The 15,262-nt window shown below is 47.0% G+C and overlaps 2 protein-coding genes across 2 annotated transcripts in view; one reads left to right on the forward strand and one right to left on the reverse strand.

Moving 5' to 3' along the window:
- HOOK1 (hook microtubule tethering protein 1) overlaps positions 1–5,653 on the forward strand; it is a 70,175-nt gene extending 64,522 nt beyond the window's left edge. Inside the window, exons 21-22 of the mRNA XM_083157629.1 lie at positions 452–520; positions 2,804–5,653. Of these exons, the coding sequence (XP_083013755.1) occupies positions 452–520; positions 2,804–2,968 (234 nt within the window). The 3' untranslated portion in view covers positions 2,969–5,653. The remainder of the gene's footprint in view (positions 1–451; positions 521–2,803) is intronic.
- A 1,202-nt stretch (positions 5,654–6,855) lies between these two features.
- On the reverse strand, positions 6,856–15,262 carry PSMA4 (proteasome 20S subunit alpha 4). The gene is made up of 9 exons (XM_083157630.1): positions 15,105–15,262; positions 14,113–14,179; positions 12,102–12,144; positions 10,376–10,538; positions 10,193–10,270; positions 9,981–10,069; positions 9,162–9,292; positions 8,696–8,819; positions 6,856–7,176 (listed from the first exon to the last, which is right to left on the reverse strand). The coding sequence occupies exons 2-9, from the start codon at positions 14,113–14,115 to the stop codon at positions 7,022–7,024; spliced, it is 786 nt and encodes a 261-aa protein (XP_083013756.1). The 5' UTR covers positions 14,116–14,179; positions 15,105–15,262; the 3' UTR covers positions 6,856–7,021.

The raw sequence follows: 15,262 nt of genomic DNA on the forward strand, positions 1-15,262 counted from the left end.
TTTTTCTCTCCCTCCTTTTGTCTTCTTTCCTCTCCTTTCGCTCTTTAGTTACCCTTGTCCTCTGTCCCCCACATTTATTTCTGCTTAATGTGCTGCTGATACAAAGTTTGCTTTCAGGATCTGTGTGAAGTTGTTACTAACACTGTCTGTTGAGGGGTTATTATGCCAATCATTTACATGGCAAAATCATCCTTGTTTTGCAGAGTAAATGATTGCCACTTTAATAAAATGGGAAAACTCTCCCAAAATCTCTCACTTTCTGATTCTCACATTGTTATATTTGGCCCCAGGGTGAATGCAATCAGAAATATTAATTATTGGGGGGGGGGCAGTTTTAAGCATCGCTTTAGCACAGGTTATTTAATTAGTGCCTCAGTTATGTGATTTACAGGGCCTCCATACGTTTCTTACACGGATCTTTCTTACACAAATCACGTATTCTCTATTGCAGAAGGACTGTCAGCAAGCGAAGCTACGGGAATACGAGGAGCAGCTAATAGTGACAGCTTGGTACAACAAGGTACACTTACCACTAGGGGGCGGTCACAGTGTACAGCCGCTCCTCCTTCCATGTGTTCTGTTCATAGCTGTAGTTGTGACCCAGGGACCCTGTATGTGTTGTTCATGCAGAGGGTTAAGCAGCTCCAGTCAGGATAAGCCGGCAGCCCATGCGCCCTCCGTCACAATACACAAGCTGTTACGGCGGCACTGGTACTTGTGGAGTATCACGGCTCCCACGACCTTCGTCATATCCTGATTGTATGCTAAAAATCGCATCGCATGCGATCAAATTGCATGCGATGCGATCGCACCCGATTTTGCACTGAAATGCATCAGAATGCATTGAAATGTGTATTAAACTTGTCAAATGCCCCCAAATGCCATTTTTCATAGTGCACCACCCCCACTATCAACGTCAACCGAAAGCGTGGCGAGCGCAGCAAGCCCGCGAGGGGCGGCGGTACGCGTCCTACAACCTTTTCATACCCCCACTATCCACGTCGGCGTGAAGTTGAGAATAGAATAGTGTGGCGAGCGCAGCGAGCCACCGAGCCCGAAGCGTGGCGAGCGGCCGCGGATACCTTCACAGCTATACGCGTCCCCTCGCGGGCTTCACAGGTATCCGCGTCCGCACGCCTCGCTGCGCTCGCCACACTATTCTATTCTCAACTCCACGCCGACGTGGATAGTGGGGGTATGAAAAGGTCGTAGGACGCGTACCGCCGCCGCTCGCCACGCTTCGGGTTGACGTTTAGAGTGGGGGTGGTGCACTATGAAAAATGACATTTGGGGGCATTTCACTAGTTTAATACACATTTCAATGCATTCTGATGCATTTCAGTGCAAAACCGGGTGCCATCGCATCGCATCGGATGCCATCGTATGGCATCCGATGCGATCGCATACGATGTTTGAGCAAAAATGCTCAAAAATCGGTACAAAATCGTATCGCATCATATGTCACTACATATGGCATACGATTTTTGAGCAAAAATGCTCAAAAATCGGTAAAAATCGTATCGCATGCCATCGTATGCCACTACATATGGCATACAATGCCATACGATGGGAGCCGTGATACTCCACAAGTACCGCGGCACTTACAGACGGCTTACAACTAAAATGGACACGTAGTCCTAAGTCTTGTGCATCAATGTTTCAGAACGTTGTTATTGCATTGCTTATCAGGATAATAATCAAAAGTACAGGCTTACCTTATATACCACACCGGGCGTTCAAACGTTGTAAGCCGCCTCGAGTGCCGCCGTACCTGGACTGCACAGGACTATGGTGCGTTCTCTACAGTGCAAGTAGTCATGCACGGAATATGTTTAGAAAGGGGCCCAGACTATACAAGCTCTAATGCAGGCCTGGCAAAGCTATGGCTTTCCACCTGTTGTGAAACTACAAGTCCCAGCATGCCAGTTTGCTATTAGGGAATGCTAAAAGCATGGTAAGACATGACGGGGTGTGTAGTTTCACAACAGCCGGAGGACGCGGGTTGGCTAGGCCTGCTCTGATGGTTAGCCAAGCCTCCGTGTTAGCTAGCCACACCCCCTGTAAAGGCTGGCCACACCCCTAAATAGAGGTCTCTACTGCTGCATCTTCATGTCCCAATCTGACCCTGCACTTAGGAAGTCCCTTCCCGCAGTGGCGTAACTAAGCCTCCGCAGCCCCCGCCATGGCGGGGAGGCGCAGAGTAACTATGGGCGCCTGGGGGGCTGCGGTGCTATAGTAACCCGCTGCGCTGCTGCCCGGCCGCATCTGCGGTCACTGTCCCGTCACTCGCTCCCGGCGCCGGCTCCTGCTGATAATGAAAAGTGACACTTAGAAAATGGCTGCCCCCGTATTGCAGACAGTTTTGGCAGCCATTTTCTAAGAGTCACTTTTCATTATCAGCAGGAGCCGGCGCCGGGAGCGAGTGACGGGACAGTGACGCAGATGCGGCCGGGCAGCAGCGCAGCGGTGACTGAGGGAGACTGGACGGGACAGTGACCGTCAGGTAAGAGTATGGGGGGGGGGGGGGGGCGCCGAAAAAATTTGGCGGGGGGGGGGGGTTGCAAAATATATAGTTACGCCACTGCCTTCCCCAATATAATAAAAAGTTTAAAACACAAACTTTCCATCTACAATAAAGGCCGTTGTTGTAACCCCCATGATTAACATAAGCTGTATATAATAAAGCCAGCAATAATTTAGTAGGGAACTTTGTTTATGGCAAGGGACCTAAAGGGGGTAGGAGGCTGTATTTCGATGCTTTACTGAACCTGTTCAGGCCTCTAAGATGACTTTGTTTTGGCAGAGCATCGAGCACCAGAAACTGGCCATGGAGTCCCGCTTGGCTGGACGGGGAGGAAGGGATTCCGGGGCAGGTTCCTCAGGAAGATCCTTCCTGGCCCAGCAGCGCCACGTCACCAACAGCAGGAGGAGCGCCGCCGTCACCGTGCATGCCGCCTCTCCTAATTAAGATGTAGAGGATACGTACACACTGAAGTGCACTTACAAGTATTTTTTTTAAAACCCTGGTAGTAGAATGAAAGTGAAGGCGATGCAGGTCATCCGCTCGTGTCTCCCCCTTGTGGACGTCTTGTTGTGAAACACACTAGACATATACAACCCGCCAACTAATTCTAAGTCCATGGGTTTTTTGCTTTTCATAAGACTTAAGAAAAAAAGAAAGAAAGAAAATATATATATTTATGTCTTGTACTTAAGGATACTGAGAATATTATTTGAACTATGTTCGTCTGTCGTTTTATAAGAAATTTAAAGTGTCCTGACGCATACATACAGTTCCAGTTCTCTACAGCTAGTGACATCACTGGGACACGAGACACTCCTCTGATGTCACTGGCTCCAAGTAACTGGATAGGCTACATTGGTTCAGCCCACAGAACTGCTGACATTACTGTATATAGTGACAGACACTTTAACTCTAACTTGGGAGGGATAAGTTTTAACAAATATCTTAAGTCATTTTTACCATTTTAATTCATAAAAGGCAGCACAATGTATATAGGTATTTCTCACGGGAACACAAGAGACTGTTGTACTGATATATTTTGCTTAACGGATACATGAGAGGAGGTCTATTGAATCCACAAACCAATTATCTCTAGAATTGTATTTTTGGATACCTGCTGTAAAATTAATAATATAATTCCAAATGCTTTAATTTATTTAGGAAATATAAATGCGCTTCTATTTAATTTTTTTTATGACGACTGCCCTCTCCTGCAATAACCGTAAGCTTTAGGTCTCTCGCAACCCCCCACCGAAACATGTAGAAGTTTAATCCCTTCCATTTATATAAAGCGCTCCTAATAAAATTGGGCTGGACGGTTTTTCTAAGTAATGTTCAGTCAGCAGTTGTGTCCGTCCTCTGCCCCTATAGAGAACAGTTAACCCGCCAGTTCATATAGGTATAATGGGACAGATGTATTAAGCCTGGAGAAGAGATAAACTGGATTTAAAGTGGAGATAACATGGAAGAGATAACGCACCAGCCAATCAGCTGTGTTTGAAATATGACAGTTGGGATCTGATTGGCTGGTGCGTTATCTCCTTCCACTTTATCTCCAGTTTATCTCTTCACCAGGCTTAATACATCTGCCCCAATGTGTCTGTGTAATGCCATTATACACCAGAGAGGATGTACAAGCTGTACACAATTCATGGCTATTAATCGTTACGTAACGCAAAATCCATTCAGCGGAAGCCCCGTGTAGACCATCAGTGGCCATGTACCAATAAAGCTACAGAGGAGCGGTCATGTGTTCATCCAATCAGATGTGTGTAGAAATGTTGGCTCCTCTTACTACAGACCACCAGGAAATAAGCAGTGGCACTAAAGTCACTCATTAGACTTGATCAGAAATATTATACATATTGTAAGATCCAGATGATCTGGACGGGTTAATGAGATCTGCTTGGCGATATGTGTTACGTCCTATATACCGCTGCAGTTCTATGGAGTAATAATTGCCATAGAAACCACTCAGTACTGGGGACACCAACAAACATAAGGTAGTGACCAAGGAACGATCCTGTTTCGAACATAGGAACAGCCGTAATCTCTAAGTACCGACAGAACAGTCAATGGATCATAGAGTCGACACTGTGTAGGTTAACGTTCAATAGGTCGACATGGAAACGGTTGAGCACGTGAATAGGTAGACATGAGTTTTCAGGGGGGGGTTAGGTCAATGACAACACTAGATTATGTGGACCCCCAATAAGTGTTGCACATAGCCTCATGGATCGTGATATTATGAGAAAAAAAACTGTAGAAAACGTAAGTATTGCCTTGGCCATCTTTTGCTGGTCGTCCTATTGGCCAGTCATCCGGATCCCTGTCCCGGGTCTGACCTAGGTTGGACCAGAGTTCAAAACCCCAGGGTGATCTGGAGATTTTGATCTGAATGTGGTATAAAGTCTTTATCTAGATAGATAGTCTTCCATTTTACATACAGATTTTCCTGTACTTTTGGAATTCCCCATACAGACTATTAGCGACGCTTGTACGAAGCAGAGAACATGCGATATTGGTACTGGTTCCACGCGTCTTCATTCCTCCAGACAATGCCGTGCTTATAGGGTCCACACTTTGTAAGACATTTACTCCTGAGGGATATTTTTTCCTTTCAAGAAACCATGTTGGCACAATTCCTGTATTTGGCACAGGTGAGCCGTACCGTGACATCGTTTACCATAACTCACAGCAGCCAATCAGACATCTACTATTATTAGTGAACTATGTATTACACTGAAGAAAGCCGGCCTCTGATTGGTTAGATGATGTTGTCCACAAAGAACCGGAAGATGATTTGCATGTTTATTTCTCAGTGTAACGATCACCTACCGTACATGCAACAGACACGGACAGTTTGTGTGATGAATCGATATTCACAAGACTGCACATAGAAGCCTGCGAGGCGCATGAATGCCTCGCGCCTCATACTGACCATTTTAAGTATTCCAGCCTTCATGTTTGACTTGGTCTTAAATGTTATTTTACTTGCATTTGATTTAAAAGAAAAAAAGTATTACTGTATTTTTACACTATGCGGAAACTCTGAGAATGTTATTTCGGGTCTGTTTACTCTCTGGAAATTATTTGTATTCACTTGAAATATAACATTTTTAAAATAAAGATTTGTCCGTGTCTCATTTATGTTTAATGTGTGCGGACAGCGGAGAGATATAATCAGCCGGTACACCGGGTCGTTCGATTTCTGCACAGCGCATAATTAACGGGGGCAGCGGTGGGAGAAAGTTTGGGAACCTTTTTTAGCATTTGCAGAATGTATGACAAGGTTTGGAGCAGTGACTCAGTCACGATAGCAAAAACCCATGTGATGCGCTCCAGCCAATCAGAAAGCAGTCAAAGTATGTGACCTTGTAATTGGTCCAACCGCACAGCAGCTGGGGGCAGAAATAAGGCGGGTCGCCAGAGGCTGGTGGGGAACATGCCGGATCTTCAGGTGTCCTCTTCCATGGAGGGGGTGAAGGGAGATTGTTTCGGAGCCAGTGTCATACAGCCTGAGTCATTTTGTTGCAGCCCCAAAACTCCTTTAACCCCACCGGGTGTGAATCAAAAGGTTCAACAGTGTCTCCTCCCCCTCTATTCCCCAGTTCGTCCCATATCTTATTGGGACCTGCATGTGGTGCTTTGATGGGCACCCTTACAGTAACCTACACCCAAAGCCCTTACGACAAGACATTAACCACCTGTACAGCGCATCGCTGTAGACTCTTCCATCACTGTGCAGTGAATGGTCCGAGGCTTTCCTCCGAACTGGAAACATCACATGTGCCTTAATACTTTACCAACTCCTTAACCACCTGTTATGGTGTCAGACTAAATATCTACAGCAGTTTCCCCAATAATAGCCCTCGGGGGACCGTGAACGGTACAGGTTTTCCAGGTTTCAAAAAAAACAAAAGAATTATTAGTACAACCTGCAGAACTTTTAAAATGTGCAAGTGATTAACACACCTGTGCTTAAGAACGGCGATTCTGAGAACATGCACTGTTAGGGTTCCCCCGAGGACTGCATCTTTGAGAACTTTCATACTGTAGGACCTCGGGTGTGAGCATGGAAAGTCGGACCAGTGTCCAGGCAAACTATAGCTAGGTGGATTACGGCTGCAGGTCGCTAGGTTAATAGTGGCGCAGGGCATCTTGTTCTACAAAACATGGCGGTATAACTTCCAAGCTGGCGGCCTCCTCCTGGGCCGAGCAGCTGTATCAGGCAGCCACCTCTAGTCATCTAGCTACACATTTACCAAACGCTACTAGATTGACTGCATCTATACAAGGACACTAGTTAGGGTTTAACAGCCAAACAGAGGTTTAAGAAAAACTAGTTGTAGGTTTATTCCAGAAACAAAACAAAAAGCCGCCATGAGTGGTAGAAATTCATTCAATAATGAGAATGTGGTTGTGGGAGTCAGCGAGCGACAAATCAGGAAATACAGATTTTAACAGGAAAAAAAAAAAACCAGCGCATTTCCCCCGTTACTTGTCTTTCTCCTTCTGTTCCCGCTCTTTCTTCTCCTTCTCTATCTTTGCTTCCTCTGCCTCATGGAGTTTTATTAATTCCTCTACTTCTTTCTGTTTCAGGACTCGGATTTTCGTCTTCCCGTTCTCGCGGGTTAATGTGGCGATTTCCACTGAAACAAAGCGTTTAAAATGAATACAGCGTCCAGTATGTTTTACATACACTGGGCGCAGTTCACAGAAATGCTGAATGAAGGGTATAGTTGTTGTTCAGCCATGTTGTTATCACTCATGGATATTTTACCTTTATAAAATCTAAAGCCCCACACACGGGCGACTGAGCATCTGTGCTCAGCGATGCCGTTAATGTGCGCTGAGCGATCTGCCACGGCCAGTGTTCTCTGGTGAGAGAACACGGGCGATGGCTAGATTTATACAGATGCAGTATATATCTAGTCAGGCAATGGCCACACACACGGAGCGGTCCGTTCTTCATTTCTAAGCAATCTAAAAACTGGGTTTTAATCGCTCTGTGTAAATGCCCCATAAGGGGGGGGGGGGGGGGATTTCAATTACTTGTGGAGAACTACCACAGGATAATTGATCCCCTGGGGCTATCATCCATATAGTCCCGTATACAGCCACCGACCGCTCTTATCAGGAAACTACACCTGTTTCGTATTCGGTTTTCATGTCCAGTACTTAGCACAGATTCTATGTGGGCATAAGAATTTTTCATTTGTCTATTGCATGCTTGAAAATGATAGAATCAGATTGGTTGCTATCGGTAACATCACTTCAACTTTAGAAATTTTAGTAAATTTACCCCAATGTGTTCATACTCAAAAAACTGAATTAAATAGGCACATAATACAAAAAACATGTTATAATCAAATAGCCCAAAGCTGGTGTCAAAAATGGTTTCAAAAAGCTCAATGCTACCTCCTGTTTTTTAATTTTTTTATCCCCCCCATAAAAAAGTAGATAACATTAAATTAACATCAATATAACATTTAATGATGCTGGAATCAACAATAACACTGAGTGCCAACATCTCTGTGAGAGCCGTACAAAATATCTGCTAAAAATTCCAGCATCGCTCACATTTGTTATATAAATTCAAATGAAAAATGTTGCGTAAAAAAAAAATTCTATTTCCTATATGTTAAACATTACAGGACATTATTTTTACACCTATTTTGACAAATTCACTTGGCACTCAAAGGGTTAAGCCGTTTCCGACAGCAGATTATGACCAAACAGATCAGACTTTAAAACAAGTCGGATCTGTTTTGTCGGAAACGGCAGCGGATTGTCAAATTTACGACTGTTGTTCGACAATCTGCGGATGTTTTCGCTGACATGGCCACTTTCCGACAGTCTGAAAGTGGGCGTGTTGAAAAACGGGACGGGAATCCAATTGTCGGTCATTTCGACAGTCGGAATTCCAGATTGAATACCCCTCTTTATCTCTTTCAATATTGAGGGATTAAAGAACATTTAAACAGAACCCAGATACTTAGAGATTACATTTACTAAAGCTTCTAAAAATTACAAGAGGTGATGTTGTCCATGGCAACCAACCAGATTCTGTCAATAAAATGCTAGACAGAATCTGGTTGTCATGGACAACATCGCCTCTTCTCATTTTGGGGAGTGTTAGTAAATGTACCCGTTACACTCGGTTATTACCTTTCTCGGCGGACAGCTTGCTGACATCCATGGTCTTATTAAGGACTTTCACAGCTAAAGCCAGCGCTGACTTCAGGGTCATTTCTCCTTCCTTGTAGTCCTGTTTCAGCATAGAGACAGCCGCCTGCAGACAAACCCAAGTCATTCACTGCTAACCGCTCACATCCTATAATAATCACTAATGATCATCGCTGTGTGACAACGGGCAACCGGATAAATGCCGTCACTGGGCCAATGAACCACTTCTTAATAATAATGAACATTTGGATATTCAGTCACAGCAATCTCCCTCTTTGCTCTCCTTAAGTCAACATTGGTTTAAAATAACATCCACATTTACTAGTGATGGTTATTGGTGGATGAAGTGGGGGTAAAGAGAATACTAAAACACAGGACAATGAGCACATGGTGACACCAGAACATAAAGTGCTATATGCAGATGATTGAACTGAAAGGAGGCTCTTACTGCGCTGTTATTCCCGATACACGTGGCTTTCCAGCCCCCGTAGTTCCCACTTGGATCGCTCTGATACAGCTGGAATCCGTAGTGCTTGTCCCAGCCGATGTACAGCAGGGAGACTCCGAACGGGCGCTTGCCTGCGAAATAGAAATAACGGAGTGAAGTACGATACCCACCAACAGCTCTCATACACATAAAACAACTTACACCTTTACTCTGCACAGCGCAACTGAGATGCTACAACACGTAGCGCCAGAACCTTCTTCACACTGATCTGTAACAACTATACAAGTACCACAAGCGCCAGTGTGCTGGTTTCTAACGCAACAAAAAGCAAATTGTCCGGAAAAAAAAAACAGGGACACTGGCGCACGACTAGGTGCTATTTATCTGTTGAGATTTTTTATTGTTCAATGCAGCAGAACTAGGGCCTCTTGTTCGCTCGCTCCCTCCCTCTCCCCCCCCCCCCCCCCCGTGGAGTTTGTATGCCTTCCCTGCGATTATCATTGCTTTCTCCTGGTAATTCCATTTTCCTCCCACAAAATCAAATAATCGTCTAACTGAAAAAAAAAAAGGCCCCTCCTGTGATAAAGTGGTAAGTGGGCCTGTGCATAGTAAGGAAATGAGGCCATCCGCTCCAATGGTGCAGGAACTGACATGAATGATCGCTTAGATTAGCAACTGATAGCGCAGCCAAGATGGATGCCTCACACTCCGGTATAGTGTGAAGTGCTCCGAGTCCTACCGGGAGAAGGCGCTGTATAAAGAATTCAAATTTTTACATCACAATATGGCTTGTAGACACATTATATATGGACAGATTACCTCCAAACTGTGTATACGCCTGTTTAATGTCACACAGAGCGGTCACCAGCTGCTCACACGGGATTGGCTCCTGGTACTGTAACAGGTACCTGGGATATAAAATTATTACACATTTAATATACGGTGAACATGTCATCGAACCCGACACTTTCTGCTATATCAGCTTCTGACGTCAGCATCGCAAGCGAAGCGTACGTCTTCCTTACACCCACCTTTGAGCAATTAGTCGCAGCTCGTTTGTCAGCACGTTAGCATCAGACGTAATCCCAGCTACACTGCAAGCCATGTCCCTGAAACAGGAGAGGAGAGAGGCTTACTCAGAGGCTCCGACCCCATACTGGCGGCTGACCTCACTAGAGGTAGGACCAGGGTAACAGGCCGCTCGCGGGACTCACTCGTTCAGTTTATAGATTTTCTCTGAAAAGAAAACTTCGTCCAGGAGTTTGTGGATGTTCCGTCTCTCGGCTGCCAGCAAGACGCCATCGTTTGCCAAGATCCCTAAGCAGGTGCCGGCGTGTCCGATCGCCTCCATGGCATATTCCACCTGATACAGGCGACCTGTGGGGAGGAGGCAAAACAATGACTGAAAGTCCCTATATCCTCAAAAACCCAAACTTAGTGCAGTAAGTTACCCTTTCACCCAATATTTATTTCTTATAATACCCAACGTTATATAGGGAGAGGACATAAGGGAATAAAAACAAAACACATTGAGGCCATTTTTTGAAAGGTGTAAGTTCTGGGCCATGTAATGGGCTCATCCACAGAGGCCATCTCGGGAAAAAGTACTTGCGTTGTATTAAAATGGGTACTTGTGTATTATCTGGGCGCCCGGTCTGAAAAATCGGGTCGATTGCATCGCATGCAACCAAATCACATGCGATGGACGCAATGTTCCCTCTAATTTTACGAAGGCTGTGTGCGGCAAAAGATTTTGGCTGTGCAACTTTTGTGCGTCACTTATATATAACTGGAAAATGACATTCAGCATTTGTGTTAACTTTACTTCAAACTGATATTAAACATTTAAACATTCAAAGCACAGCACACAATGTAGTTAATGGGTGAAACACACATTAATTGAGTCCACAACTGCAAAAAGGGACCGCTGCTGCTTTGTGCGCTCTGTTGTAATGTCTGTGCGCACGCTCGTCGAGTTGTGTACGCGCGCACAGCTTAGAGGGAACACTGGACGCGATCCATCATGGACGCGATTTTTACATTGGGTCCAATGTGAAATGCCCCCCAGACCCCATTTTTTATTGTATACGCACCCTGTTCATAACCCCACTATCCAAGTGGGCATGGAGTTGATTTTATATAGGGTGGCGAGCGTGCGAGCCACCGAGCCCGAAGTGTGGCGAGCCCCGCGAGGGGACGCGGATTACTTAAAATGTATTCAAAATCAACTCCATGCCCACTTGGATAGTGGGGGTATGAACAGGGTGGGTATACAATAAAAAATGGGGTCTGGGGGGCATTTCACATTGGACCCAATGTAAAATCGGGTCTCAGGGACCATTTAACATTGAATCCAATGTAAAATCGCGCCGATCGCATCGCATGCGATTTGGTTGCATGCAATGCGATCAACCCGATTTTTTCGAAAAAAATCGGGTCCATCGAATCTGATTGTATGCCTTAAGTTAAGGCGTACAATCAAACAAATTGGGCGCCCAGATATTACACAATTACCTTAAAATGTTAATAATGCGCAGATTAAAATTTATGAAAGTACATTAGAATTAATGACTCAAACTACATCACATGGATAACATTCAGACCGTTACCACCAATAGCAAAGTATCACGATTAATAAATCAGTAAGGGGGCAGGGGCACAGTAACATGGAAAAACAATGGGCCCCTCAGGGCCTCCGATGCACTATACCTGCTGCGCCAATGGCAGCCCCGCCTCTGACTGAGTTATAACCATTTTCCCCAGGATATCCCCCAAGCAGCACAGTGCAGACTGTATCTACTGCTGCTGCGGGCACAAAGTGAAACTGAAAGTGATGGGAGGATTGTGTCACCGCCCAGAGAATGCAGTTTGTGTATACACAAGATTACATAGAAGGGTGTAATGTGAGCAGCAGTGAGACTGCGGTGTGATAGAACGTACCCTCTGGGGAGAATATTGTGGTTCTGGAATCATATCTTCGAGACTGTTAAGACAAAAGATGCACAGAGAATTAACTTAACATTTCTAAAAGCATAAACAATCATCATTTTCAGGGTGTAGATACGCAATGCAGCTCAGTGTTCCTAGAGGTGTGACATTAGGACACAGACCCCCCCACAGGGAACACAAGAAGCAACGCTGCCCCATGTGCCAGTCACGTGTAACTTCTGCCACGTCCAGCCAGAAGCCATTGCAAATATGCTATGCATTACAGCGTGCAGGATGGCTGGGGACTTTTTCATAAGGGGAAACAGCTACCAGATACCAATGCTAACTCTGTATACGTATGTGACACAGGCAGTTCTTTCTTCAGCTTCTATGAAAGCTTATCACAAGCAGAGAATGGGGCTACATTCTTTTTATTATATAGCAGCCACACGTAAGGCATTAGAATTTGGTGGTAGATAACCACTTGGCCAATGGAGTCTGCCCATATAATTTTTTTGGGAGCCAGTCAACCTAACAGTATATTTTTGGATTTGGGAGGACGCAGGAGTACCCGGAGGAAACCCACGCAAGCACGGGGAGAATATACAAACTCCACACAGTTACATACCTCCCAACTTGTGTCCAGATGAAATAGGGACACTCGCACGGCGAAGCCGCGCGAGCGTCCGAAAAGGGGGCGGGCGTATGCAAATGAGGGCGTGGCTTATGCTAATTAGCCGCGACCTCATTTTCATACGAGAATAGACGCTGTGCGCATGCGCACAGCGTCTATTCTACTAGATTGGGGGGTCTCCCAACTGCCACCCCCTGCAGCGGGACAATGCCTGCCGCGGGTGGGACGTCGGGACAGGACCCGAAAATCGGGACTGTCCCGACGGAATCGTGACAGTTGGGAGGTATGCAGTTAGGGCCATGGTGGGAACCGAACCCATGACCTCAGCGCTGTTAGAGCAATGTTAACCATAACAATGTCTGTGCTGCCCAAAGCACGTCAATCCCTGCCCCAATGGATCTTACAATCTAAGTTACCTATCACACAACACTACACTTTATGACGTTACACAAAATAAAAACTGGATAATTGGGGCTTCCGTTACATGTTTCCCTAGGTCAGATGACAATTTACTCTCTACTGGCGGGAACGCCCCTCTGGTGGGCTGAACCAAAACTCAGCCTATAAGTTCAACATAATGAGACACAGGTCTGATTCTGAGTCACTAGCAGAACGATCTGCATTTTAATACTAATGCCACTGCCGATTTCTTTAAAAATAAGTGAATAAATGAGTACAGCGAGGTGCTTTCTGGTGAATATCACCCATGAATAAAACAACCGCCTTCACTGTGGGCCGCAGACCGGCACAGCCCCTCTTTCTGTCGGGGCAGCAGACCGGCACAGCCCCTCTTTCTGTCGGGGCAGCAGACCGGCACAGCCCCTCTTTCTGTCGGGGCAGCAGACCGGCACAGCCCCTCTTTCTGTCGGGGCAGCAGACCGGCACAGCCCCTCTTTCTGTCGGGGCAGCAGACCGGCACAGCCCCTCTTTCTGTCGGGGCAGCAGACCGGCACAGCCCCTCTTTCTGTCGGGGCAGCAGACCGGCACAGCCCCTCTTTCTGTCGGGGCAGCAGACCGGCACAGCCCCTCTTTCTGTCGGGGCAGCAGACCGGCACAGCCCCTCTTTCTGTCGGGGCAGCAGACCGGCACAGCCCCTCTTTCTGTCGGGGCAGCAGACCGGCACAGCCCCTCTTTCTGTCGGGGCAGCAGACCGGCACAGCCCCTCTTTCTGTCGGGGCAGCAGACCGGCACAGCCCCTCTTTCTGTCGGGGCAGCAGACCGGCACAGCCCCTCTTTCTGCCGGGGCAGCAGACCGGCACAGCCCCTCTTTCTGTCGGGGCCGCAGACCGGCACAGCCCCTCTTTCTGTCAGGGCCGCAGACTGGCACAGCCCCTCTCTGTCAGGGCCGGAGACTGGCACACTAAACAATCCATCACCATTAGAACTCACCATTTTATGAGTTTAAGATTTTCCTTGTCCTCAGGAACCTTTTCAGCTCTGTCCTCTGAGCCGTCTCCTGTAAGATGAGAATGTTATCACACAATTTGCACACATCTGTACATACATACATACATACAGGGACAGCGTTCAGACACTGGAGAAACACTGTATACAGGGCACAACCTGGTGACATTGGCCACTGCTTCCCTAACAGGGTAATATACAGTTGATTACTACATTACTTTGTGTTTTATTATCTGGTAGTGCACTGGGGTAGATATGGTAGTGGGCACAGGGGTAGATATGGTAGTGGGCACAGGGGTAGTGGAGTCAGAGGTTATGATGGTAGTGGCTATGGGGTAGTGGAGATAGGTGTAGATATGGGAGAAGGCACAAGGGAAGTCAAAAGTAGGCACAAGGGAAGTAGGGGGTAGATTTGCCATTGGGCACAGGGTTAGATTTATATAGTAGTGGGGACAGGGCTAGATTTATATGTAGTGGGGACAGGGCTAGATATAGCAGTGGGAAAAGGGGTAGTGGAAGTAGAGGGCAGTGGCCTGGGTAGTGGTGGGCACATGGGTAGTGGAGGCAGGGGGCAGTGGCCTGGGTAGTAGTGGGCACATGGGTAGTGGGGGCAGTGGCCTGGGTAGAGGAGGTAGGGGGGCAGTAGCCTGGGTAGTGGTGGACACAGGGGTAGTGGAGGCATGGGTAGTGGTGGGCACAGGCTTAGTGGAGGCAGGAGGCAGTGGTCCTTGGTAGTGGTGGGCACAGGGTTAATGGAGGCAGGGGGCAGTGGGCAGTGGTCCTTGGTAGTGGTGGGCACAGGCTTTGTGGAGGCAGGGGGCAGTGGTCTAGGTAGTAGTGGGCACAGGGGTTAGATATGGCAGGTGAGGGAGGGATAATGCATTGTCATGGCCAGCTCCAGTGTTCTCCCTCCGCCACCACAGGGCACAGGCTACACGGCATCACCAGCAGGGGGCACCGTGCTCCGGTAGACTCACCGCTTCAGCCTGGAGGGGTTCCGGGGTGGACGCGGTAAGAGGAGACCGAGACACAGAGGAGGCGACAGATGCAGACACCGGCGCGCAGTCACCGCTCTCAGACACACGGCAACATGGCCGCCGTTAGCGCAAGCGCACTATTGCAAGCCGCCGTCACG

The sequence above is a fragment of the Crinia signifera genome, chromosome 8, assembly GCF_055691185.1.
Source record: "Crinia signifera chromosome 8, ASM5569118v1, whole genome shotgun sequence".
Classification (NCBI taxonomy): Eukaryota; Metazoa; Chordata; class Amphibia; order Anura; family Myobatrachidae; genus Crinia; species Crinia signifera.